The sequence below is a fragment of the Ahaetulla prasina genome, chromosome 1 (genome assembly GCF_028640845.1).
Source record: "Ahaetulla prasina isolate Xishuangbanna chromosome 1, ASM2864084v1, whole genome shotgun sequence".
Classification (NCBI taxonomy): domain Eukaryota; kingdom Metazoa; phylum Chordata; class Lepidosauria; order Squamata; family Colubridae; genus Ahaetulla; species Ahaetulla prasina.
The window spans coordinates 164,529,627-164,555,739 of NC_080539.1; the positions used below are offsets into that span (position 1 = coordinate 164,529,627).

The 26,113-nt window shown below is 37.8% G+C and overlaps 1 protein-coding gene across 4 annotated transcripts; it reads left to right on the forward strand.

Annotated features, from left to right (window-relative positions):
- The first annotated feature begins 204 nt into the window (after window positions 1–204).
- VPS36 (vacuolar protein sorting 36 homolog) lies at window positions 205–25,526 on the forward strand. Of its 4 annotated transcripts, none has more exons than XM_058179978.1 (14): window positions 205–357; window positions 5,225–5,293; window positions 8,438–8,508; window positions 9,066–9,180; window positions 9,789–9,878; window positions 11,737–11,823; window positions 13,741–13,773; window positions 14,257–14,334; window positions 15,097–15,231; window positions 17,867–17,932; window positions 19,123–19,187; window positions 21,423–21,507; window positions 23,770–23,846; window positions 23,946–25,526. In XM_058179978.1, exons 1-14 carry the CDS (start codon window positions 262–264, stop codon window positions 24,037–24,039), a joined length of 1,161 nt encoding a protein of 386 aa, XP_058035961.1. In that variant the 5' UTR covers window positions 205–261; the 3' UTR covers window positions 24,040–25,526. The 4 variants fall into 4 exon arrangements, with proteins under 4 accessions (XP_058035961.1, XP_058035984.1, XP_058035969.1 ...); XM_058180001.1 differs by lacking the exon at window positions 205–357 and adding an exon at window positions 386–585; XM_058179986.1 differs by lacking the exon at window positions 205–357 and adding an exon at window positions 387–590.
- The last annotated feature ends 587 nt before the right edge of the window (window positions 25,527–26,113 follow it).

Below are 26,113 nucleotides of genomic sequence, written 5' to 3' on the forward strand. Positions count from 1 at the left end.
AGAGATCGGACAACCATTTGTCTGAAATGGTATACAGGGTTTCCCGTCAGAGCAGAGGGCTGGACTAGAAGACCTCCAAGGTCCCTTCCAACTCTTTGTTATTCTGTTCTGTTAAGTGACGCCTATAAGGTCTGCCTCCGGTGATGGCACCTGACGTCATTCCCGTCACCACGAGAACTCACCCAAAGGGGAGGCGCCATGGGCAGGGCGAGCCGTCTGTATTGCCGGGAAAGGGAAGCGTTCGTGCGCGGCGGAGGTTCCATGGATCGCTTCGCCTGGGCTACTGGCCTCTTGGAGATCCACGAGAACCTCGTCACGCAGCAGCGCGGGGTCCGCCTGTACGATGGGGAGGAAAAGGTCAGGGCGGCTAGTGGCAGCTGCGCCAGGAGGGAGGGAAGCCGGCGGGGAGGGCGGAGGGGCCCCGGCCTCTCCTAAAGGCAGCTGGCAAAGTGGGGAATGGGGATTGAGGAGCCCACCAGGTCGTTCTTCGACCGGAGAAAGCCGCGGGTGCGCTACTGAGAGACGGGGAGTCGCCTAAACAGGAATCCACTTCCATCCCGGATTTCAGGCCCCAGAGAATCATGCGTATGGTAGATCCGGTTCCTCGAATGTCCTTTTCCTTTGGTTTAATTAGCTTTGCCTTCTTTATTCGTTACTCAAAAAGTGGCAATTGTGTTGAAATCGATTTCTCCATGCCCTTTTGCACTAATGTCAGTAGTCCCGTATTTATATATATATATACATTTATGCAATCTCTAAGGAAAGCTGTAATCTTGTTAGGAATGTTATGCATCTTCGTTGCCCTGCTGTGTTGCCTCTTCGATCATATGTGAAGTTGTTTCTTAAGTACTATAGTCCATCTCTTGGGCATAAAACATCTAAAACGGTGTGCAAATGCAATGAAAACATAATAAAATTACAGTGTTAAAATATGGGAATGTAAACGTCCCCCAAATCTTTCTTACAGGGCAGTTGCTATTGTTTCCTATTTGAACTGAACTGATTATTTGGCCAGGTGTAATTAGACATACAAGGAGTTTGTCTCTGGTGCAGAAGCTCAGAGTGTACATACAAAACAATAGAATCATAATCATAATACCAATAAGGGTAGTAAAGAAGATGAAGGATAAATAATATTGCAGCCATACTACATGAGTAAATACATATAGACATTAAACAACATTGAGAATTAGGGGTTCATCAACGTGAAAGCACAAAAGAAAAAACTGTCCCTGTGTCTAGTTGTTTGGGCATGGATTGCCCTATAGTGCCTCCCAAGGGGAGGATTTGAAACAGTTTATGTCCAGGTTGTGAAGGGCCTGTAGATATCTTCTCAGCCCTCTTTCTGACCCACCCAGCATACAGGTTCTCTCTGGAAGGCAGGCTGGTTGCAATTGTTCTTTCTGCAGCCTAGTTAATATCCCTGTCTGTAACCTGTAGTGGAGTCTGTAATTGTAATTTCTCATGTGTTTCCCATAGATTCCTTCACCTTTTACCAGCAAAAAGGAGAAAAAATCCAAACCCTTAAAGATAAAATGCTTGGTTGAGAAACTTTCAATACTCAATACTACCAATTTTTCATGGGTAGAATTAATAGTTTTGAAACAAGAGACATAAAACTTTGCTCTTGAATGATACATGATATTAAAGCATTCTCTGTTTAAAAGAAATATTCTCTCCTTCACTTTGTCTTCTGTGAACCCAGCTACTATATTTTGCAAACGATGGTCTGTGAACATAAACTTGTGGTTTATTAATAAATCATAATTAAACAGAATATTGCTTCTCACAATATGTGAATCAATCCAGTATAGTATCTTAATTTTTTTCCTTACTGTCAGCAGTGACCATGTCTTAAAAAGGAAGTAAAAAAAGTATTGTTTGTATCAAGTATTGCTCAGAGTTTTAGACTTCTTTTCTGTATATGTCTGTTTTCGGCCTGGATACAGCACGAAGACAGCTTTGGTCGCGTTGGTTGATGATCTCTGGAGGGCCCGGGACGGGTTATTCCTCTGCCCTGATCCTGTTAGATCTCTCAGCGGCTTTTGATACCATCGACCATGGTATCCTGCTGCACCGGCTAGGGAGTTTGGGAGTGGGAGCACCGTTTATCGGTGGTTCTCCTCCTACCTCTCTGACCGGTCGCAGTCGGTGTTGGCAGGAGGGCAGAGATCGACTATGAGGCGCCTCATGTATGGGGTGCCGCAGGGGTCGATTCTCTCGCCCCTCCTGTTCGACATCTATATGAAGTCGCTGGGTGAGATCATCAGTGGCTTTGGGGTGAGTTACCAACTGTACGCTGATGATACGCAGCTGTACTTTTCCACCCCAGGCCACCCCAACGAAGCTGTCGAAGTGCTGTCTGGAAGCCGTACGGGTCTGGATGGGGAGAAACAGGCTCAAACTCAATCCCTCCAAGACAGAGTGGCTGTGGATGCCGGCATCCCGGTACAGTCAGCTGCAACCACAGCTGACTGTTGGGGGCGAGTCACTGGCCCCGATGGAGAGGGTGCGCAACTTAGGCGTTCTCCTGGATGGGCGGTTGTCCTTTGAAGACCATTTGATGACCGTCTCCAGGAGAGCTTTTTATGAGGTACGCCTGATTCGCCAGTTGCGCCCCTTTCTAGACCAGGATTCCTTATGCACAGTCACTCATGCTCTTGTTACCTCTCGCCTGGACTACTGCAATGCTCTCTACATGGGGCTCCCGTTGAAGAGCACCCGGAGACTCCAGTTAATTCAGAATGCAGCTGCGCGGATGATAGAGGGAGCTGTTCGGAGCTCCCATATAACACCAATCCTGCGTAAGCTGCATTGGCTGCCTGTGGTCTTCCGGGTGCACTTCAAGGTGTTGGTTACCACCTTTAAAGCGCTCCATGGCTTAGGACTGGGTTACTTACGGGACCGCCTACTGCCACCGTTTGCCTCCCACCGACCCATGCGCTCTCACATAGAGGGACTCCTTAGGGTGCCGTCAGCCAAGCAATGTCAGCTGGCGGCCCCCAGGGGAAGGGCCTTCTCTGTGGGGGCCCCTACCCTCTGGAATGAACTTCTCCCTGGACTCTGACAGCTTCCTGATCTTCGGACCTTTCGCCGCGAGCTTAAAACCTATCTATTTTTCCGCGCAGGACTGGCATAGAATTTATAGATTTTTCTATGGGTTTTAATTTTTAATTTGTTTTTAGGGTTTTAAATATGTTTTAAATTTTGGGCCAAATTTTGAATAAGTTTTTTAGTTTCTGTTTTATTTATATTGTATGTACTTTGTTGTTTTTAAATAAAAAAATTGGCTGTTAACCGCCCTGAGTCCTTCGGGAGAAGGGCGGTATACAAATTAAAATATTATTATTATTATTATTATTATTATTATTATTATTATTATTATTATTATTATTATTATTATTATTATTATTATTATTATTATTATTATTATTATTATTATTATTATTATTATTATTATTATTATTATTATTATCATTATCATTATCATTATCATTATATTATCATTATCATTATTATTATTATTATTACAGTGCCTTGATGGGTATCCTTAGAAGAGATTCATGTATTCTCAGATTAAGCTTTCATTTTAGCAATGCTTGGCTTAGTTCATGCAGTTTCATTGGAATACAGGTGTCATGGATTTTCATTCTAGCCACTTACATTTTTCAAGTCTTTTTCAAGTTCTTGGAAGGAAGGAAAATTGAACAGTGAGTCTGAATGATCCTACTGGGCCATTCAATTAAAAAACTCTACAATTGGGATCATATATGTGGCTGTGGCTGCCGGCATCCTGGTACAGTCAGCTGAGTCCTCGGCTGACTGTTGGGGGCGAGTCATTGGCCCCGATGGAAGGGGTGCGCAACTTGGGCGTCCTCCTGGATGAACGGCTGTCTTTTGAAGATCATTTGACGGCCGTCTCCAGGAGAACTTTCTACCAGGTTCGCCTGGTGCGCCAGTTGCGCCCCTTTCTAGACCGGGATGCCCTATGCACGGTCACTCACGCCCTCGTGACGTCTCGCCTGGATTACTGCAATGCCCTCTACATGGGGCTCCCCTTGAAGGGCATCCGGAGGCTGCAGTTAGTTCAGAATGCGGCTGCGTGGGTTATAGAGGGAGCCCCTCGTGGCTCCCGTATGACACCAATCCTGCGCAGACTGCACTGGCTACCTGTGGCCTTCCGGGTGCGCTTCAAAGTTTTGGTAACCACCTTCAAAGCGCTCCATGGCATAGGGCCGGGTTATTTACGGGACCGCCTACTGCTACCGAATACCTCTCACCGACCCGTGCGCTCTCACAGAGAGGGACTCCTCAGGGTGCCGTCAGCTAGGCAGTGTCGTCTGGCGACGCCCAGGGGAAGGGCCTTCTCTGTGGGGGCCCCCACCCTCTGGAACGAACTCCCCCCAGGACTCCGTCAACTTCCGGACCTCCGAACCTTCCGTCGCGAGCTCAAGACACATTTATTCATCTGTGCAGGACTGGCTTAGATTTTAAATTTATAGGGGTTTTTAAATTGGTTTTTTAATATTCATATTTAGATCTTTTAATAATTGGGCATTAGAATAAGTTTTTTAATGATTATCTTAATTTGTATACAAATGTTTTTATGTGCCTGTGAACCGCCCTGAGTCCTTCGGGAGATAGGGCGGTATACAAATTTGAATAATAAATAAAATAAATAAATAAATATATGATACATTGATAAGGCAGAGTGATTGGGTTCATGCTAACAAAAAAAGGAATCATGAAACAGGCTAGCATGAACTCTTATATTTTGACTAAGGGAGTCCCTTAGATAGGTAGGTAGAGCTAGTTACGAAAATACCTTGAGGAAAACATACAACATTAATTAAAATGACTTAGATGTGGTGACAAGAAAATATTTCTTTTCCATAAGTCTGCTACAAAACACAAAAGCTCAGCCATCATTTGTTGTTAGTTCTTTATATCTTGAATTCTTGCATTACATTTTCTTTTGACTTTTTTTTTCAATTTGTCACCTTGCACTTTATTGTTTTTCCTATGGAAATGGATGTACACCATGAAATTAGAAGGAATGTAATTTCTTCTCCCTTTCTACAGTCTAATTTTGAAAAATTAATTAACCAAACACATGTTCACAAAGTATTTTCCTAACACAACATGTATGATTCTACAAAAAATAGCATATTGAAAGAAACAAAGGTTCTGAATATCTTAAAATCTACTCATTTTTTTTCTCTAGTTGAAGTTTGAAACTGGAGTATTGCTCCTTAGTACACACAGATTGATCTGGAGAGATCAGAAAAATCATGTAAGTAGATCTATTGTTGCATATGTAATTTTCCTGTAATATATGATAAATATATTGATTGATAATTGTATGGCCAAAATAAGTCTTTATGTTCAACTTCATATTTTTCAGTTTGTTAATTTTTTTTAAAAAATAGAAGTTTTATGACAAGCAAAGTAAGCTCAGAAATTAATGAGTGTGATTTATTTGGATCATTCAACAAGTTCTCAAAATAGCTGTGGGTTATCCTACATCTAAGCTCTTCTCTGAGGGATTGGGACCAGAAAACCAAAAACATTTCTAGCAAAGAAAGACCAGCCTACCGCCGTCCATTCCTCAAAAGACCAATAGTTTTTACTATTGGTTTACCTCAGATTCTATTGGGAGATTCTGCTGCAATTGCTTGATAGGTACAGAAGCCATTGGGAGGAGAGTTAGGTCTTGATCCTTCCCAGCTCAAGGACTAAAGAATACAAAAGCCTCCAAAAGGCCATATCTGCTTATCCCCAAGAAGATTGTATAGATCAATGTTGCTAAGGATTGTTAGCTCAGTAATTCCATGCAAAATTTGGAGAAGCCATATTATTGTATAACTTCTGTGACATAAGTCATTTATTTCTGTGAATTGGTTTCTATTTATAGAATGAAGCAGAGTAATTCTTTTCGTACAGTTCCTGTGCATTCTCACTGTTGGCTCTGGAGGGTCCCTCAACCCACCACAATAGATGATGAAATGTTGGCGGGATTTCAGGGGGAAAAATGGTAAAATAATAAAAAGTTGGTGTGGTGATTGAACTAGTATTGGGAGACAATCCTCAGCTCCAGAATGTTGCTGCTGTGAGAAAACATGGGAAGAGGGAGCCCTCTATATACCACCTTGAGCTCTTTGCACTTGTATTCATGTCGGAAGCGCCTAAGGCGTTTCTGGGTTGAAAATATTAGCGGGTGACATGACTGTTGCCAGGGAACACCTGATTGGGGGCTCCTTTCATGTCTCCGTTAATGTGCTCACTGAAGTGATATCTATCTACTTGTGATTGTTCGATTTCGAACTGCTAGGTGGGCAGGAGCTGGAGCAAATGGTGAGAGCTCACCCCACCATGCAGCAGCAATCAGGTTTTGAACATGGGATTACTAATCAGCCCAGCGTCCTAACCTCATGAGCCACCATGCTTCCCATCTTGAGCTCTTGAATGAAAGGGAGGACATTTATCTAACAAATAATTTTAAAAATGTGCTGAGTGAATAGAATCTGCATGAGTAACTTTGGATTCCATTCCCTATGTTTACTGGGAAGCAAATCCTTTCAAACCTTCCGAGTACCTGCATGCAGGTGTAAACTGAATTTGAGTACAAAAATATGTATATGCCTAATCATTTATTTAGTTATTTGACCTGCTTAGCCTTATTATTGAGAATTCAATGAACATTTCAAAAATATATTAATAATTAATACAATACTGTAAACTTTGTAACTTATATTCTAAGAACTTTCAGTCTAAGCTGTTGAAATAGCTGTGTCCAAAAAGTCCTGTGATCAATTAATAAGAGTTACTTATTAAAAACAACCTCTTGCTTTTTATTATTAAAGTTATCAAATAATAGTAAAACTACCTTCCAAAGGAATCTGGTAAAGGAATCTCAGTTTATTTTTTGAATGTCCAAAACAGAACAATCCACAAAGAGGATTTCCCATTATTAGAAAGTTGCTAATACCAATCAGGTTTAAGGATGCTGTTATCTTTTAGGATTATACGTCCTTATATCTATCAAAGTGAGAATTCTTACAAAACAAATTGGTAAGACAGCATACACCAAGGATCATTCTGATATATGACTGGATGGTTTCAGGATTTGTTCATAATCTTGATTATTCTCTCCTGTGCTCTAGTCCAGTCAGCAACTGCTCCCCCATTATTTAAACTGCTATCTTCCTTTCCATATTATTGGATAGTGATTACATTTATAAATGTATTGCTGCCAATTGTCTTCTTCAACAAATAGATAAATGGAAATCAGAAATCCAGTGTTTTTTTCTTCTGTGTATGCTATTGAAGTACTAAAAAGTGTAATCGCCCTGAATACTGTGAAATTGGTGATCTTGTTTTATCCCAGATGTTTGCCGTATAATTTGCACTTCCATCTTATTCAGGACTAGTCAGTTGTAAGCCCAATGAGTTCACTGGGTCTTACTCTGCATTGCAGCAGGTGAAAGCAACAATAAGTTTATATTTTCTCGTAATTTAGTTATTGAAGGGCCTTCGAAACTGCAGTTAACAGATTACATATTTACCACATTTGTATCTTCGCTGTGCTTTTAAGATCACTCTTTAATCTGTGAAGAACATTTCATGATGTCTATAAGTACAGGTAGTCCTCGACTTATGACCACAATTGAGCGCAAAATGTCTGTTGCTAAGTGAAACATTTAAGTGAACTTTGCCCCATTTTACATCCTTTCTTGCTATTGTTGTTAAGTGAATCACTGCAGTTGTTAGCCAAACTGTTGTTAAGTGAATTTGGCTTCCCTATTGACTTTGCTTATCAAAAGATATCACATGACTGTGGGACGCTTCAACCGTCGTAAGTACGAGTCGGTTGCCAAGTGTCTGAATTTTGATCACATGACCATGGGAGTACTGCAACGATCGTAAGTGTGAAAAACAGCATAAGTCCCTTTTTTCAGTGCCGTTGTAGCTTTGCATGGTCACTAAATGAACTGTTGTAAGTCAAGGACTACCTGTAAAATATTTATGTCAGCATTGATTCTGAGTAGCATCCCAAGGCATCAGATGAAAAGAGGAGGAATCTGCTAGAGTATCTTTTTCCCAGTGTTGCTTTCTAGATCTGCTGGGGTTTACACTCCCCACTTTCTCAGGCAACATAGAAGAAAATAGGAAGATAGAGCTTGCAGATGTTCTTTGGGTTGACAGATGGGTTCTTATAAGCTTTCTTTAAAAGTGCCAAACAAAAAATAATAAGATTTTACTGGATATTAGTTTTATGCTATTGAATAATATTTTTGCATAACGATACCATGTAATTTAATATTTATTTGATGACAGACCCTGTTGTGGGAACAATATTAGCTATTTACAGTTTATTAGAATAAATACTGTGTTCCACCAAATACGTCTTCACTTTACCCTTTGTGTCGTATTGCAGGAATGCTGTATGGCTGTTCCCCTTTCCCAAATTATCTTCATTGAAGAGCAAGCAGCGGGGATAGGAAAAAGGTAAAATACCATCAACAAAAATCTTCGAAGGGCACCTAAGATTTATTGGCCATTGCTGTATTTTCTTTTGCTAGTAGCTATTCGGTCAGTTTTTCCCCCAGAACAGGGATATTGTAAGGAAAAGTGGAAAGAATATGTCACCTTGAACTCAAGATAGGAAAGGATGTAAATTAAATATTTGCCTCCTATCAACTTGATAACTTTCTTGCAGGAATTTTATATACTGTGCCATCTGATAATTGGAAATTTTGATTGATAGGTTTTGGCTTTCAGAGGTTTATTTGTGCCTTATTTTGACCAAGAATGATGTTTCTGTCCCAAATATTCCAGTAAATATATTCAAAGTGTAGGATTTTAAACTGATGATTAAAAATGCAAAATTATTTAAAGGTTATAGAAACTTTCTATTTCCCCATTTACTTTTTGACTTGTTTTTAAATGAAAGGTAATCTGAATGAATTTTTTAAAAAATTGATTTTTGATTTTAGGAATTTATTCTTTAATAACAAAAAATACATTTTCTCCTTTTCTCCTATTTTTTTTTAATATATCTTTAGTGCCAAAATAGTAGTGCATCTTCATCCAGTAGGTTCCAATAAGGATCCTGGTCCATTCCAGACTAGTAAATACTCATATATCAAGCTTTCTTTCAAAGAACATGGTCAGATTGAGGTAGGTATACTTTCTAAATGACTGTTCTATAAAAATAACAGGAAATTTTTTTAGTGTGGTTAAAAGAGAGATAAGGGAATTTATTATACAGAATTCCAAGATGGTGATGATTATGGTTCGTTGCACAGTAAGCCAGATGTTCAGACTGGATTTGGCATTTTTATAGACCTATCAAGTTTTTTCCAAGGTGCTGGGTAGACAGATGTTGATGTTTGATGGTGTTTAGAGCAAGGGCCTCCAACCAAGCTTTGCTGGCTGAGGAATTCTGGGAGTTGAAGTCCACAAGTCTTAAAGTTGCCAAGGTTGGAGACCCCTGCTTTAGACTATTGTCGCAGGATGTAAGCTGAGTAAAGCTGCGTTTACCAATTGAATAATTCTGAATTATTATTATACGTTATTATACGTTTTTCTGTGGTTTGGATCAAAATGGACTGAAGTACTTTTGGATTCTTTCAGCAACGAGTGATACATTAAATTTCACATTATTACCTAGTTTAGGTTTTATGAAAGCAACTTTATCTATTTGCAGCATATACAAAATATTGAAATTTTAGTTTCAATGCATTTTTGTAATTACTCACTTTTGGAAATTATTGCCATATACCCAGTTCTTCAGGAGGCTTACGGAAGAAATGTCTCAGCGCAGATGGGAGAACATGCCAGCTTCCCAAACCATAGATGTTGACAGGGCTTCACAGGTATCTATTTAGCTTGGATATCTCATTTCTAAGTAAGATTGATATTTAACACACGATAGAGAAAATATCAGAGGAAGTGGCTGCCTGGGAGCATAGGAGGTGATGTGTTGTCAAGCAAGTATATTGGATTAATACACTGGTCTGCAACCTTAAACACTCAGAGAGCCATTTGGACCCATTTCCCACAGAAAAGAAAAGACCAGGAGCAACAAAACCTTTCCCATGCCTGACTATTTCTTGAGTGGCCACAAAACTAGCATATGTAGTTAAATTAAACATTCTGCTTTCTTCTGAAACGTAACTTTTCTTGGATTTATCCATGGTTGGTCAACTGGGGGTTGAAAAGCTCAATAAATCACGTGCCAGGTGTCGCACATTGGCGGTTGCGACGCATATTTTGAGTGACAGGGAGTTGCAGCAGAGGGGTGTAAGAGCCACATGCGGCTCCAGAGCTGCAGGTTGTTGACCCCTGGATTAATACAATAATAGTTGCAAGTGAACCTCTTTCAAAATAATATAAAAGATATAATTAGGTCTTTATTTCATAAAGAAGTACACACTACATAGTTGATAACTTTTCTTATTAGGTAAAAGGAAAAATATAATAATTTAAAATGCCAATATAATTGATATCCTGAAAAAGATTTTAGGAAATCAATGATATCCTGTCTTTATTTGGATAGTGAATTATGATTAAAGTGAAACTTGGTTTAGCAGACTTTGAATGCAACAGACAAATGTCCATTGTGTTTGTCATTTTACAAATTTGCATAAGGTAATCACGCTGATAACCATTTTAATTTAGCAAACCCATCATGAATGACGGATATCCATTTTCCCCAGGTGTTCTGTTAAATCAAGATTTCACATATACCTACATGAGGCTTAAACTCATCAGTTCCTCTCTCTTTCTCTAGCACAGCCACAAGGAAACAGGGAAATATTTCTTCCCTTTTTAACTACCTGGAATTTAGCTTTATCTCTCAACACAACAATTTGTGTTTTTCCTTAACAGAGATTTTCTGAACTTTAAAATATAGTTTATGCAGTTTATATCAATAATATACAACTGCAATTAACCCCTTTTGTCATTAATTGAAAACTAAAGGAAAGACATCTAATCTGCATTGGATAATGAATGAGAGGTGACAAGTCCCTGTCCTATGCACATTCATTCTGTTCATATATTGCTCAAAGAGCCAGTATGGCCTAGTGCAGCGGCGTCATGTGACATATCAGATTTTCCCTGCCTTTACTAAACCAGACATGGGTATAGCCAGTGCGTGACACATCCGGCCCATGGGCCAGGAGTTTGACAGCCCTGGTCTAATGGTTAAGGCATCAAGTTAGAAAGCAGGGGACCATGAGATCAAGTGCCACCTTAGCCATAAAAGCTAACTACATGACTTTGGGCCAATTCCTCTCACTCAGCCCAACTCACCTCAGAAACCATGTTTTGCCCTATGGCAAAAATAATTGTATTGCTTTAATTATTTATTTATTTATAAATAACAAATCATGTACCAAACTTGGTTTGTTGGTTTATTTTCTCTAATATTACTGATGTTGTAAGCATTTTCTTTTCCTATGGGGTTATCTTTTTGCACTCTACCTAGTTCACAGATACAAAACAAAGAAGGCAGAAAGAAGGCAAAACAAACTAGGAAACTGTCAATATTATGTACTTACCTGTCAGCAAAATATTATGTTTTTTTCCCTGTCTTCTTCAAACTGTGGTTTTAGTTGGATACAAAAGATGGTCACTGTGTAATACTGCTTCTAAATGAACTATCAATGTTTGTTGCATCTTTCCTTACATTGCTTTTCCATCATAATTTGTTCATCATATGTTATTCAGAGTGGAAGAATAAGAGCTGCAGGAATTGTTGGCATTGAGAGGAAATTAGAAGAAAGAAGAAAAGAGATGGATAAAAACATTTCTGAGGCAAGTAATTTTCTTCAGAACTAATATAACTGTAACCATTTCTAGTTTACGATTTTAAGGGACCAAAATGCATTCATGTTTTGGAACAGGGGACCTTTTCCAAAACCAAATATTTTGTCAAGGTTAGGAAAACCAAGAGCTATCACTATTTGGGGCAGGCAAAAAGAACAGAAATAGAGAATTCTATAAACCTGAGGATTTTCTATTGTGAAAAGCTTTTTCTTTTTTAATTTGTATTTTTTGTAACTTTAGTCTCTTTTTTTCTTCTGTACTTTTGGTTATCTTATTTTTGGATGTTCAGTTTGGGGAGAATAAATCTTTTGTGGAGAATGGTTGTCACTGGAAATTGTTACTTTATTATTGGATATATTTCTAGTCATGATTCAGGATTATGTACATGTTTCTTCAGCATGGATTATGTTCTTTATTCAGTTAAAATGCAGATGTTCCCTTTAGGCCAAACTATGACTGAACACATAAGCACAAGTAGCCTCTTGCTCACACTTGCTCATTCAAGAGGGGGAACTGTTTATTGTTGCTTTTGGTAAACCATAATCTCTTCTTTTGTCTACTGAGGATCCTGGTTCAGCACATACCCTGCTCATTTCTAATATAAGGCAACTTTTAATCATAGGTTTTGACACTGACTTTTATATTGGCCTACAAGTTTCTGATTCAGGTGATAAATGAAAGCAAATACAATTGAAATCAATTTCCTGGCCATATAGAGATGAAGGCAAACCAAGGGCTTTCTGCATCTGGTAGATGCCAAGTTGAATTAAGTTAAGCATCCTGCAGATCGAGTCATGTGTCTCTCACTGGTTAATTTTCTACAAATCTTTACAAGAAACAGTCATCTCACTACTGTTCAGCTTGTGAACTATCAACGCAAAGGAGGCTCTTTTAGCAGATTTACAAAAATGTACCAATATTGCATTTTTCATATGACCATGAGCCACATGTAACTCTGCTGTCTCTTTCTTCCTCTGTTTATCGGAGGACACAAGGAATGGATGTCACCTGAGGGAAACCATTGTGAAGTAATGCTGATTTCAGATCATTCAGTTTTAAAACTAGTGCCCTGAATTTTAGAATAGACTTCCTGCATCTGCTAGTTATTGTTAATTTTTTTAAAGTGATTCCGTTAGTTGTCTCAGGAAGTTCCTTTCAGGTGTATATACATTTTTCTTTGTACTAAAGCCTGAATCATTTGGTGGAAGGATTATTTAAAACACACTTGTCTGTTGATCTAGATTTTTGTTCTTTTATTGTTGGGTAAGAAATTTTTTCATGTTGAGAGCAAGGCTAAATATGCAATTTTAATTAGAATAGTGAGTTTTGCAAATATATATATATGTAGAAAAAACTACATAGCACCATGCCCTATTAAATTCTTCCAGATTTTCCTACTGTTAATTTACTTTCAGCTTGTAAAATTATGGTATGTATAATTACAGATCAGATGAGAATATTCCACTTTAGTAACTACCTGTGTTTTCCCGAAAATAAGACCCTGTCTTATATTTTTTTTGAACCCTGAACTAAGTTCTTGGCCTTATTGCCATGCGCTCAAAAGCCCGTTTGGGCTTAGGGGATGTCTTCTTTTGGGGGAAACAGGGTATTTACTTTCAAACCATGTTGAAAATGAGTTGCTAGAAGAAAGGAGGCTTTTTAAAGCTAAGTTTCTAGTATATTTTTCTAGTCAAAAGAAATCCATTTAGATTACAAAGCAGAAGCATGTATATAATTATTTATGCATTAAAATTACTGATACTTGAACTCCAAAAATGGCAACCAATTGTTTTTAGTTTTTTTAATTTGGGAGGAAAATTAATGGTGAAGTTACAGGTGTGTTGCAATTGCATTTTATTGCAATATGAAGGAATTATGTATTACTAAATCAGTTTATCATTTCAGGCTTTTGAAGACCTCAGCAAGCTGATGGAAAAGGTAATACCTCCACTTTATTAGTAAGCATGCTGATTAACTGGGGACTGGAGAAACTAATTTTATTCAACAGACTCAAATAGGGGAGGAAGGTTCTGTGACTCGGCTATATAGAAGTATAACTTGTATCATTCCATATATATAAATACATGCACGCACTATAAATAAACTGCATTATTTGAATCATCATAGCTTAATGATTACTTATGAAGTTATTATCATATAAAATAATTAAATAAAGTGAAATATTATTGACAGTATGTCTAGATGGTAGATATTTGTCTATACAGCGAGCAATTGACTCCAACTCAATAATACCTAACTGGATTGTGAAGAAAGGGAAATGCCAGCCAAACCTAATCCAAGAACTCTCTTTCCTAGCTTTGACCTGCTGAACAGTTCAGCAACTCAGGCTTGTTCCATGAAGAGTGTTCTCAAAATAAAGGAGCAAGATCATGATTTTGTGGTTTATTTTGTGTCTTACAGGCAAAGGAAATGGTGGAATTGTCTAAATCAATTGCTAGCAAGATAAGAGAGAAGCAGGGTGACATCACTGAAGATGAGGTCAGTTAATATTCTGCTAAATTATGATTCCTTCATCATTCTAAGTTGTAAAACAGCTCCTTTTTCGATAAACTAGGTCAATGTGATTTTGCTCAGTGAATATTGGTAAACAAATGTTAACAAGGTAAATAAGATTGGTGTTATGTAAATATAGCCAATTTAGTGGAGTGCCATGTGGTCCACAATATGGTTGCATATACAAGTGGGGACTTATCAACATTCAGTTTCATTCCATTTCTATACTTTATCTTGCCCTTGAGTTCAAATCTCTTTTCCGCCATCCCAATTTTAATAAACACAAAGCTGAGACTCTTATATTATTAAGGGAAGCTTTTCAAAAGAGAATATCCTCATGGAAAATCTATCAATCCACTGTGTGGATTAGCAAGCTTCCTCAAATCTGTTTACCAGAAAGTAAGCGACAAAAGAATGATGGGACTTTTTTCAAATATGCCACTGTACATCATGACCATGTCAGGCTGAGGAACATTTCTTTTTCTTTCCCTCCTTCCTTCCTTCCTTCCTTCCTTCCTTCCTTCCTTCCTTCCTTCCTTCCTTCCTTCCTTCCTTCCTTCCTTCCTTCCGTCCCTCCCTCCTTTCTTTTATGGTTCTTCCGTACGGGGACATCATTCTTTTGTTTTGAATTTTCCCTCTTTTTGTGTGTGTGCATTAGGATCTTCCAAGTTCACGTAATCTATTTTAATTAATTACTGTTTGATAAAGAATCTGATATTCTCAATTTTAATTTGTCATTTTTTTTAGACAATAAGATTCAAATCCTATTTGTTGAGCATGGGCATTGCCAATCCAGTTACCCGGGAAACCTATGGATCTGGCACTCATTACCATATGCAACTGGCAAAGCAATTAGCTGGAATTTTACAGGCACCTTTAGAGGTAAAGTACTTAACTGTCTTTTTTTTTATTTTTATGTGCAGCCTTATATACCAGCACATTGTGACTTTAGCCAAACATAAAAGGTCAAGGAAGTCAAATCTACTTAGCATGTGGATCAGAGAACATATGAAATCCTGAGGTTGTAGTCTAGATACAGAATTTGAAAAAGGAAATCTTGGAAAATCACTATTGAACTGTTGTCAAAAAAATTAAGTTAACATATTGGATTCCAAGGGAGTCTTTATTTTATACATCCATACATCATCCGGAATCTACAGATCCCAGTTCCTCCACTATAATTCTGTTTTCCTTTCTCAAAATAGAGAAAAAATAATAATAGCTTACCTAATAAGATAAATATACTGCTTTATGAAATCAGAGCTGTTTATAAATAAATCCATTAAAATACACATAGTCCTCATTTAGCCACCACAATTGAGATTAACAACTTGGTCACTAAGTGATATGGCCATTAAGTGGAACACCACTTGACTGCGACCGTGCTTCCAATTTTCCTTCAGCTTCCCTTTTCCCCCACTCCTGCGTCCTTTGGGATGCTTATCCCAGTGCTGGAATAATCAGCAAGAAGAGCATTAATGTTTGTATTTATATTCATTTGAGGAAAAGGGATTACAAGATAGGAAGGAAGCACACAATGGAAAAGGAATATGCTGGGGCCTGCTGTTTGCCTGATGGCACTCCTGGCTCCCAACCCTGAGCCATTTAGGAGGCAAAACAAAAATCAAGGTGTGAAAATAATTAAAATATTTTCAGTTTTTAAGCAGCATCTGCAAATTAAGACTATAGAGCTTAGCTTCTTAACTTGAGGTAAGCACTTTTATGGGAAGCACTGTAGGTAAAAGCTCTGCACTGAAAAACAACTCAAAAGAGATTTCTTATTTAGGCAATTTCTCCATTCCTTTCTCCAGGGGGTGGGGTTGGGGATGGGGAGAAAAACTTCAGGTCAGGCCCAGGGCATCAAGTTCTGACTTACTGTGATGACCCCGGTTGTATGCTACTGGTCACGTGCTCTCCAGCCGAACACAACAACCCCGGGCGTGATACAAAGGCAACACAGCCAGAGAACCGATATGACTCCCTTTATTATCACCAACTGTGGCCCCAATGTCCCTTTCAATTTTCCGGCCTGGAGAGAGCTATTCCACCAACCTGGAGTAGTCTTTGGCTGGCAATACTTCAGTTCCAAGCGTTGTAAGCAGAAAACTTATAACAAAAAAATCCAAAGGCAAGACAAGGTAATTAATCCAGCAGGGCAAGCAAAATAAGGAATTCCACAAGTAAAGTAGCACGGCAATAAATCAAACCAGTTGGGAGGATGCCAGGGTTCAAAGAAACACCAGATAAATTCCGTGTTTGTTCCTGACAAACGCCCCTCCCATTTGCCTTTCCTTTTAAACTCTATCAGCACCTGTGCCTTGTAAAGAGGATTGGGTCCCTTTCCTCCCTCGTAAGCCACACAACCCATGTTGCTCTCTTCTCCGTTCCTCCCTGCACTGTCTAGGATAGGGGTCTGCAAACTTGGCTCTTTTAAGACTTGTGGACTTCAAAGCCCAGAGTTCCTCAGCCAGCAAAGCAACACACAAGGAATTTGTCTCCGGTACAGAAGCGCTCATTAAAAACTATTGTAGCATAAATGTTATATTTGAATGGCATAGAATAATGGAGGCATTTTGAAAGAAGATTGCAGGACACTAATGTGGTTATCCACATCCATGCATGCTAAGAGGAGAGAGATTTGAATGCATGACAAATAAAGTAACACAAGTTCTGGGAAAATTCAGTTCAGAATAAATATAGATCACATTTCTATTTTTTCGCTTTGTATACTACTAAAACTCTCGATTCCTATAATCTTTAATTGGGTGAAATGGTGCACCATAGGGCAAAACGTTTTGAGCCAAGTTAACTCAAATGAACTAATTTGCAGAATGTGTCCAAAATCCAGGATCTATGATTCCCATAAAATTGAAATTTGGCAAATTTTATAAATATTTTATGACATAAAAATTACCATAAAAGAGTTTGTGGCATAATTCAAAATGTCATAAAACATTTCCCGTACTGATGTTTGACAGTGCTATACTGTTCAAAGTAGGCTATTTTTAAGACAGATACACCTGAATGCATCCCAGCTTTTCCAGTAAAGGAAGTACGTTAGAAACACTCACATTCTTGGAAGCATTGAGAAATCTGATAAGGAAATACCTCTGAAAGGATGACCCAGGGAGTCACGGGTTATCTAGTATTTTATTAAAAGCTAAATCTTAGAAAAAGGATTCTTATCATCATCAGTCTTTCATGTCTCTGCTAGTGATAGAAAGAGACGGCTGATTTGAGGTATATTTTTGGCAACGTTAAGTACCACTGGCAAAAAATGACTGGAAGGACTTGACACATTTATGCCTCTGTTGAATGTTCTGGTACTGTTGTCCTCTGTACCACTGTCCTGCACCTGTTGGTTTTGGCACCAGATATGTTGCTGCTGCGAAGCTACATCTGTTCGGGTTATAACTTCAGCACCATTTTTAATTTTCCAGTCCTCTCTCTGGAAATATTGATATTGTCAGATTGCCAGATTTGCTTTGTGTTTTAAGAGCTGTTCTTAAATCAATAGGAACGGGGAGGAATAATGTCCCTCACAGAAGTTTATTGTCTGGTGAATCGTGCTCGTGGCCTAGAGGTAAGGAATGCATTGTCTTCTGCACTTTAACAAAGCTATTTGAGCTGCACTAAATATGCCAAGGAACTTTTCTGGAGTAACTGCTGATGGTAAATATTGGAACTTAACCATTAGTTGTGCTATTGGTCAACAGCATAAAGATTGTTCTAGCATGATAAGCCATCTGGCAATGCATTAGAAATCAGTAGAATGTAAACAAGTCTGTAGATTGCCATTTTTAAGGCTACAACTCTATTCAAATTTACCTGAAATGAAATTCCATTGAACTCACTAGGGTTATTATTAGGAAACAGAGAAACATATATACCATTATATTGTTAAAATATAAGGAAGATCCTATGGTTAAAAAAAGTTATGTAAAATGGTTAAAAAAAGTTATGTAAAATGAAAGCCAGAAAAAGATGGGTCTGCCGATTGTTAACGTGTGTGTGTGTGTGTGTGTATGTGTATGTGTACATTATACACATATAAACCTCTGCTTTGAGAGCCTGGGACTGTTGATAGAATAAAATAGCTAAAGGATGTGCACAAACTTGGTTAGGAGATGTAAACATCTCACAGAAATTTAGTTGAAACTAGAATATCTGCAAGGCTTTCTGCTACAAATCAGCTAGCGGGAGACCCAAGGGATGTTCCATTGCCAGCATCTTGTTGTGAAATTGCCAGATGCGCAGGAGGAGGAATGGATTCCAGCTATTGTGCATTTTGAGGCTAGCACGTTTGAAACAAAGAAGTAGATGGTGGCAAATTCTGCTCTCCACTGTTCTTTCCAGGGGCTCAGTAACATGGTGATAAGGTAGGACAGGCTTCCCCGATCTGGTGCTGGCTGACTGCATCAGTTTTTAATGCCTATTATCACAGCTAGCTGGTAGTAAAGACTGGAGGACTGTAGGTTATGTAATCCAACACATCATGTTAAAGAATGACAGTAAAACATTCAAAAAAGACAAATACGCATGTCTTCAGCATGTACCTTCTGAATGTATGCTATTCCCCATTCTTTAAGTGTCACGCATTCGTATTTTTAAAGAAAGAATGGAGTTTATAATACTTGTCAACATTACTCAGGTGTAATCATTGTCCCTTAATTGCTCTTTAAATCTCATAAAGGACTGCAAAGGCCTTGTAGGGATATCCTAAATATATGTATAATTATTATAAGATTAATCTTATGTATGTTTTCTCATTAGTTGCTTTCCCCTGAAGATCTAGTAAATGCTTGTAAGATGTTGGAATCGCTAAAGTTACCTCTAAGGTAAGAAGTCTTCAAATTCTAATGGGGTGCAGGGGAAACCTCAAAGGGTGGGATGGGGCTCAGTCCCTTTCCTTCCTTAGCAGGAATAGCAATAGCACTTAGATGTATACACTGCTTCATAGTGCTTTACTGCCCTCTTTAAGCAGTTTACAGAGTCAGCATATTGCCCCCAACAGTCTGGTCCTGACCTGGGATAAAAGGCTGAGTCAACTGTGAACTGGTCAGGATCAAACTGCTGGCAGTGGGTAGAATTAACCTGCAATACTGCATTCTAACCACTGCGCCACCAGGGCTCTATTTACTTGTTAGATTTATATCCTGCCATTTGTTCAGGATCTCCAGAGGTGCACATAGAACCTATTTGATGTGTTTTTCAGATCCTTATAAAACATATGTGGAGAAAAAAAGATTCAGAATTAGGGAGCAGCAAAAAGCAAAACCCAAATCTAAGTGTGGAGTTTTCTCATCATATGAAAATGCCCATACTATAGTCCGATATCATTCTCATAAAGCTGGCCATGCTGCTTTCTCATGTATTTATGTAGAAATCATACTGGACTAAACCTTTCAGTTCTTCATCCGCCCTGTAATGTCTTTCACAGTACTCTGACATATGCAATTAAGTTATGTCAAGTTGTTATCACTATATATAGAAAAAGCTTTGCTAACAGAAATTTTTTTGTCAGGCTATTAAAGGCACTGGAATAAAGAGGATTTTAAAAAGTTGACAACTTCATGTTCCAGTCTAATGAAATGGAAATACTACAAAGAGATTTGATTTTATTTCTTTGCCAAACACACAGCTATTTATCTTACCAAAAGGAAATTTTACATACATACATACATATCCTTCCAAATAGAACTGTAGTCCTCCAGTTTAAGAGTTTAATATTTAATAGACTAATAATTATATGGGAGATCAGTTTAAAACGAATAGTTTTGTAGGTTTTATTGTTAAAAAAAAATAGAGAAATTAGCAATTAACAGTATAAATACATGAGGAAAGAGTTATGTGATATTTGGATTGACACAAAAGTTTACACATAGGGAGGTTGTAAATCAAGCAGAGTGTGCAAGTCATGGAGATGCTACGGATGCACAGTGTGGAAAAGACATTGGAAAGGTGGATAAATAAAGAACATTATTTCAGGAACAGGAAAGAGGAAGTGTGGAATTGCAAAGAAGGACCTAATTGATCAGGAGGGGCTCTGGGAAAAACCCTCAGTGTTTTTAGATCAAAGTAGGCTGCATAACAATGAGGAAGGAGGAGGAGTTTGGGGAAGGCTAATTAAAACGGCTAAAGAAAGCAAGACAAAGTAACCCATGGTAGGAAAACAGGAACTTGAGGAAACCATGGGTGATGGAGATATGAGAAAAAGCAGAGCAAAGAAAAAAATCTAGTAGGGGCACTGCCCATTTGCAAGAAAGGAACTCAGCAGGCATCAGTATATGGGCAGCAACTAATTTTAAGCTGTGTTCATACAAGATCAGTTACAAACTTGGGCACTGCTTTTATGTAACATGCTAAATGTGATAAATTTTTTCAGTGTATTAATGTGGAACAGCTTACAAATCTATTTAAACCAACAAGACAGGTTAATAGAATAGAATAGAATAGAATAGAATTTTATTGGCCAAGTGTGATTGGACACACAAGGAATTTATCTTGGTGCATATGCTCTCAGTGTACATAAAAGAAAAGATACGTTCATTCAGTATAATGAACGTATAATACGTTAATTCAGTATAATTCATTCAGATAATTCAATATCCAGGTGGAACCTATTGTGTAACTGAAGCCACAGAACTGCTAGGACTTCTGCCTCTAAATCCTCATATGGAAGTATTCTATTTCATTGCGTCCTTGTAAGCAAAAAGGGGAAGCAGAAGGTACCAAGGCATAGTATTAAGAGCTGTGGTGGCATAGTGGTTATAGAATTCAGTATTGTAAGCTAACTCAGCTCACTGCCATCAGTTCAATCCTGACGGGGTTCAGGATTGACTCAGCCTTCCATCCTTCTGAGGACGGTAAAATGAGGACCCAGATTTTGTTGGGAGCTATACACTGACACTATAAACCGCTTAGAGAGGGCTGTAAAGCACTTCAAAGCGTTATATAAGTCTAAGGGCTACTGCTAGTGCTATTAGCATTTGGGCATCATATTGGTGGTAGTCCAACTCTTTGGTGACAGATTAGCGTTCAGATTTGTGTTTTTCTTTCTTTTTGGGATTTAGGTTACGTATATTCGATAGTGGCGTTATGGTGATTGAACTCCTATCACATAATGAAGAAGAAATGGTGGCTTCTGCTTTAGAGACAGTATGTATTTTAAGGGAAGAGTCATATTGTTATTGCCCAGCCTGGCATCTAGATGGGCTTCTTCCTTGTGCTTATTATCTTTTGTTAAGCACACATCCGTAGAGACCCACACATTTAAACCTGCCAGGAGAAAAGACATCTATCTGGTTTGGGCTCAGTATATTTAACTTTAATGTTGACAGATTCCCCTCTATCTGCATATATTATTTCCTATCTTTATTGAAACAGGTTTCTTATGCTGCAAATACAGACGTCGTTTTAACCCTTGTTTCCACCTAGACTATTCATCATGAAAATACTTGTTTGGAAAACTTCTAAATTCATTCTAAACCCCGTTTTTAAACATTAGACGTTTTTGTTTTTGCCTTACTTTTTAAAATAATAAATGAATTTGTTAAATTAAATTGCAAAGCAGGAAAGGCCTGGTAATTGACCCAAAGTTTAGGGGCACAGGCCTGGCTTCAAAAGGTTTCCTGTTTCTGGGAGTAGGAATAAGTTTTATGTGAAAAAAGGGATGGTGGTTTCACATGTATTGAAGATAAGCTAGATATTTATCAAATTTGTTAGCCTTTTGTTACCCTTTCTTCTGCCAACAACTTGATTGTATATGGGTCCATAGGCTCTCTCTCATAAACAGTACTGCTTTGTGCCACAAATTGTATTTCTTTTGGACGCTCACATTGCATTGCATCACATACATGTAGTCTTCGACTTACGATCACAATTGAACCCAAAATTTCTGTTGCTAAGTGAGACATGTTACGTGAGTTTGGCCGCATTCTACAGCTTTTCTTGCCACAGTTGTTAAGTGAATCACCACAGTTCTTAACTTAGTAACATGTTGTTGAGTAAATCTGGCTTCCCCATTGACTTTGTCTGTCAGGTCACAATTGGTGATCACATGACCCCAGGAGATTGCAACTGTCATAAATATGAGTCAATTGCCAAGCATCTGAATTTTGATCACGTGACCATGGGGATACTGCAATGATCACAAGTATGAAAAATGGTTATGTCACACTTTTTTCAGTGCCATTGTACCTTCAAACAGTCACTAAATGAACTGTTGTAAATCGAGGACTATCTGTGCAGAAAAGAGGCAATGCTTGCATCAGAATCTTGCAATTCTGATCTTTTCAATTTGAGCCCTTTTCCTCCCCATAGATACTCCTGATATCACATTGACTCACCACATTCTTGGGGAAGAGGACAAGAGAGAATTATTTTCTCAGAACTCTCAGGATTTGTCAAGGCCAGACAAGGATTGTGTTTCTCATGTAAATCCCACAGACAACTTACATATGGAGAAAGCCCAACATATAAACTTAAAAAAGTTCCACGTTTCCTTAACCCACAATATCCTCTTCCTCTTAGTTTTATAGCTCAAGTTCCATAGAACAGGCCAGTTTGCATGTCACATTAAGTTATTCAGAGTCGAATCCACCTGGGAGAAGATGGTTGACTGATAATGTATTGGCATGATTAAGCAAGTTTAGCATGACGTGTGGTAAGCAATATTCTGACTTTGCCCAGAGCAAGCTAGGTAACACAATGAATAATAAACTTATTAACCTGTTATTAAAAATTATCAGATTATGGTGTTTCCAGGGGTGGGTAGTAGATGGAACTAGAGTCTTGTGTTTGTGTATCTAAGCAAGCCGTTGATGACTTGTGAGCCTTAATCATTCAGAGGTGGAATCCATATGTCTCCTGGTGGGAATGTTTACAAAGCCAGCTTCAGTGTTATTTGTAATTGCAATTACATACTCACGTGCAAGAGTCATTCTTTCTTTGTAAACATGTGCTAGTATCACTGTGGCCAACAGAAGCATGCAGTCTTCTTCAGAAAGACCACTCGATTATGGGAATTCTCATTGCTTCACTCTCTCCTCATTTTATCAACCGCTTCTAGGGCTTGGGTTAGGGGAAACTAGCTTTTGGATCCCCACTAGACATCTAAGGCTTAAGGGTACAGTCATAACATGACAGTGTCTTATATCTCTAAAAGCAGTGGTGTTTATTCCTAGTAGACAGTTACAGAACTGCCAGGTTTATTTTGGGGAATTCTTTGATATCAAGTTTGCATGGAAAAAATGTGTGGAAGTTTTAACAGTTGCTCAGAATGGTAAAGCTGTTGAATCAAGGATAGTAGAAAAATAGATATTCACTATATGATATATGAAAAAAAAACCCAATAAGATGGTAGAAAATCATTGTAGTACAGAATATTTATTCCGCTCTGAACCTTTTCTTCCCTCTTAGGTTTCTGAGAAGGGATCTCTTACCGCTGAAGAGTTTGCAAAGCTTGTAGGAATGTCTGTGCTTTTAGCCAAAGAAAGGTAAAACCCCTCCACATATTCTGATTTTAATGACAGAAGATATTATAATTGATGAATTAATTGATTATAATTCAAAAATCTTTTACTCTTTTTTTGCAGGTTGCTGTTAGCTGAAAAGATGGGTCAGCTTTGCAGAGACGATTCTGTAGAAGGCTTGCGATTCTATCCAAATTTATTTCTTACCCAAAGCTGATTATTCATTTTCTTTATTTTTCTCTTATTTAAATATGTTTGCTAGATGCAAACATCTAGCTAGTCTGAAGAAAAGAATGTCAAGAGATATATACATTTATATCATGGTTTTGCTAAATTGTAATGATGTATGAGTAATTCACCAGGCAGGGAAGAAGGGATTAGCTATGTGTAGAAAGAGAATAACACTCCTAAAAGCTTATAGATATCATGAAACTGCAGCTATTTCAGATCTTGAGAGCAAATTGGCTATGAAGGTCCATTTAATGACCTTTTGTTTCAAGAAGGAAGGAAGAAAAAGTGAAGTGATTTAAAAAAACATGGAGGGGAGGTTAACTGTGGGCTATTTGCAAGGCTAGACAAATCAACAAGCAGTCTATTTGTTAAATGTAGTCTCCCTATTCCATCTTTTGCCATGGATTTGCATCTGCAACTTGAAATCAATAAAATATTAATAGAAGGAAAATAATATTTCTAGAACAGTTTAATACAAAATAATGTTAAAAATGTAATTTATTTTAGAAATGTCCGTATTTTAGGAACAAAACTTCCTTATCTACATTTGCTTGTAATTCTTTTCAAAGGAAGAATGGATCAAAAAACTTTTTTTTGTATGGCTTCATGTTGAATGTTAAGACAAGGAGCGCTGTGAACTCAAATTTCCTTCCTTCCATTCTTTGATTGTTTGATTCTACAAAGTTTCTATTTTTGTCTTTTCTTTGGCATAGCTGTGAAGGACATTTGCCATGAGTCCTTCTAAATCAGACGGTGTTTTATGTTTCATCTTTATATTAAAAAATAAAGATGAAAGATTGAATCATTCTTTATCTTGGAAAAGTTTGCTGGTACTGTATCAGTTTTTATATGAAACAAGAAGAGAACTTTGGTTTCACAAGTTATCTGTTATTTTTTTACTAAGATTATATCCTATTAAATACCAATAATCTCATTGCCCTGTTGTTCTGTTTCCCCACCAGATGCACAGTTCACACTTGGATAGCCAATAGAGTTTTAACATCAAGAGTGTCTAAAACATACATTAATACCAAAATAAGGTATTTAAGTTGTCAGTGTGGCTATTTGTATTCATAGAAATCATTTGAATGTTTATTCTGATAATAAAGTTCAATTCAATTTTAAATGTGTAAACTAAAATACAAATACAAGGATTGTACTTTGTTACATTACATTTCTGACTCTATATTTGTATTTTCAGTTGAATTCACTGAAATTTTAAAACCTAGAGAATAAGTCATTTTGCCAGTGCAATCTTTTTAAAAGTTGCTGTCATCTCCCATTTTGATTATTTGATGAAACTATATTTTTGTTGTGCAAAATAACAGCTGATTTTATACTTCTAATTTTTTGCTACTTTCAGATATTAAAGTGTATGTGAGGCATTCCTGCTTAAGAAGGAACACACAGTATTTTTCTGTGACTATAGTTGGCAGCAGTTTCTGTCGATTTCAATAAATCTGTTTAAAGCAACCAGTGTTTATATTATAAGTGGTGTGCTTGTCAGGGAGTCTTCTGAATAAAACTTAGCTGGGTGGGCTCATTTGGAGATTGGTTGTCCATAACTGGGAAAAATACATTAAGTTTGTTAATTGTTCATGTCTTAATTTGCAAACAGAATCAGTGTCTTTGTTCTTGACATTTTTCTTTTCAAGAAAATATGTGAAGAAGTAGGCCACCCTCCCTTTCCTTGTGTGATTACTTTGAAGGAAGGGTGCTGATTATATATCCTGTTGTTGAGACAGCATTTTTTGTGCTATTTTTTTGGTACACTCTGTTAAATCCGTTAAGAAATAGTGCTTGAACATTGTTCTGATTATTAGAAAATTGGGATTGTCCCTTTTTAAATTTCTCAATAAAAGTGCAATGAAAAGTCAGCCTACTTTCCACTATAAAAGAAAAAATAGGGAGAAGAAACTGCCAGAACCATCAGTAAACAGCCCAACCAAACAATTTCTAAGACCGCCCCCACCCACACAGACAGGCAAGACACCAAAATATAAACTGCAAGAAAACAAGCAAGCTAAGAGAACACCAAGGATCCCCCTCAGGAAGAAGAT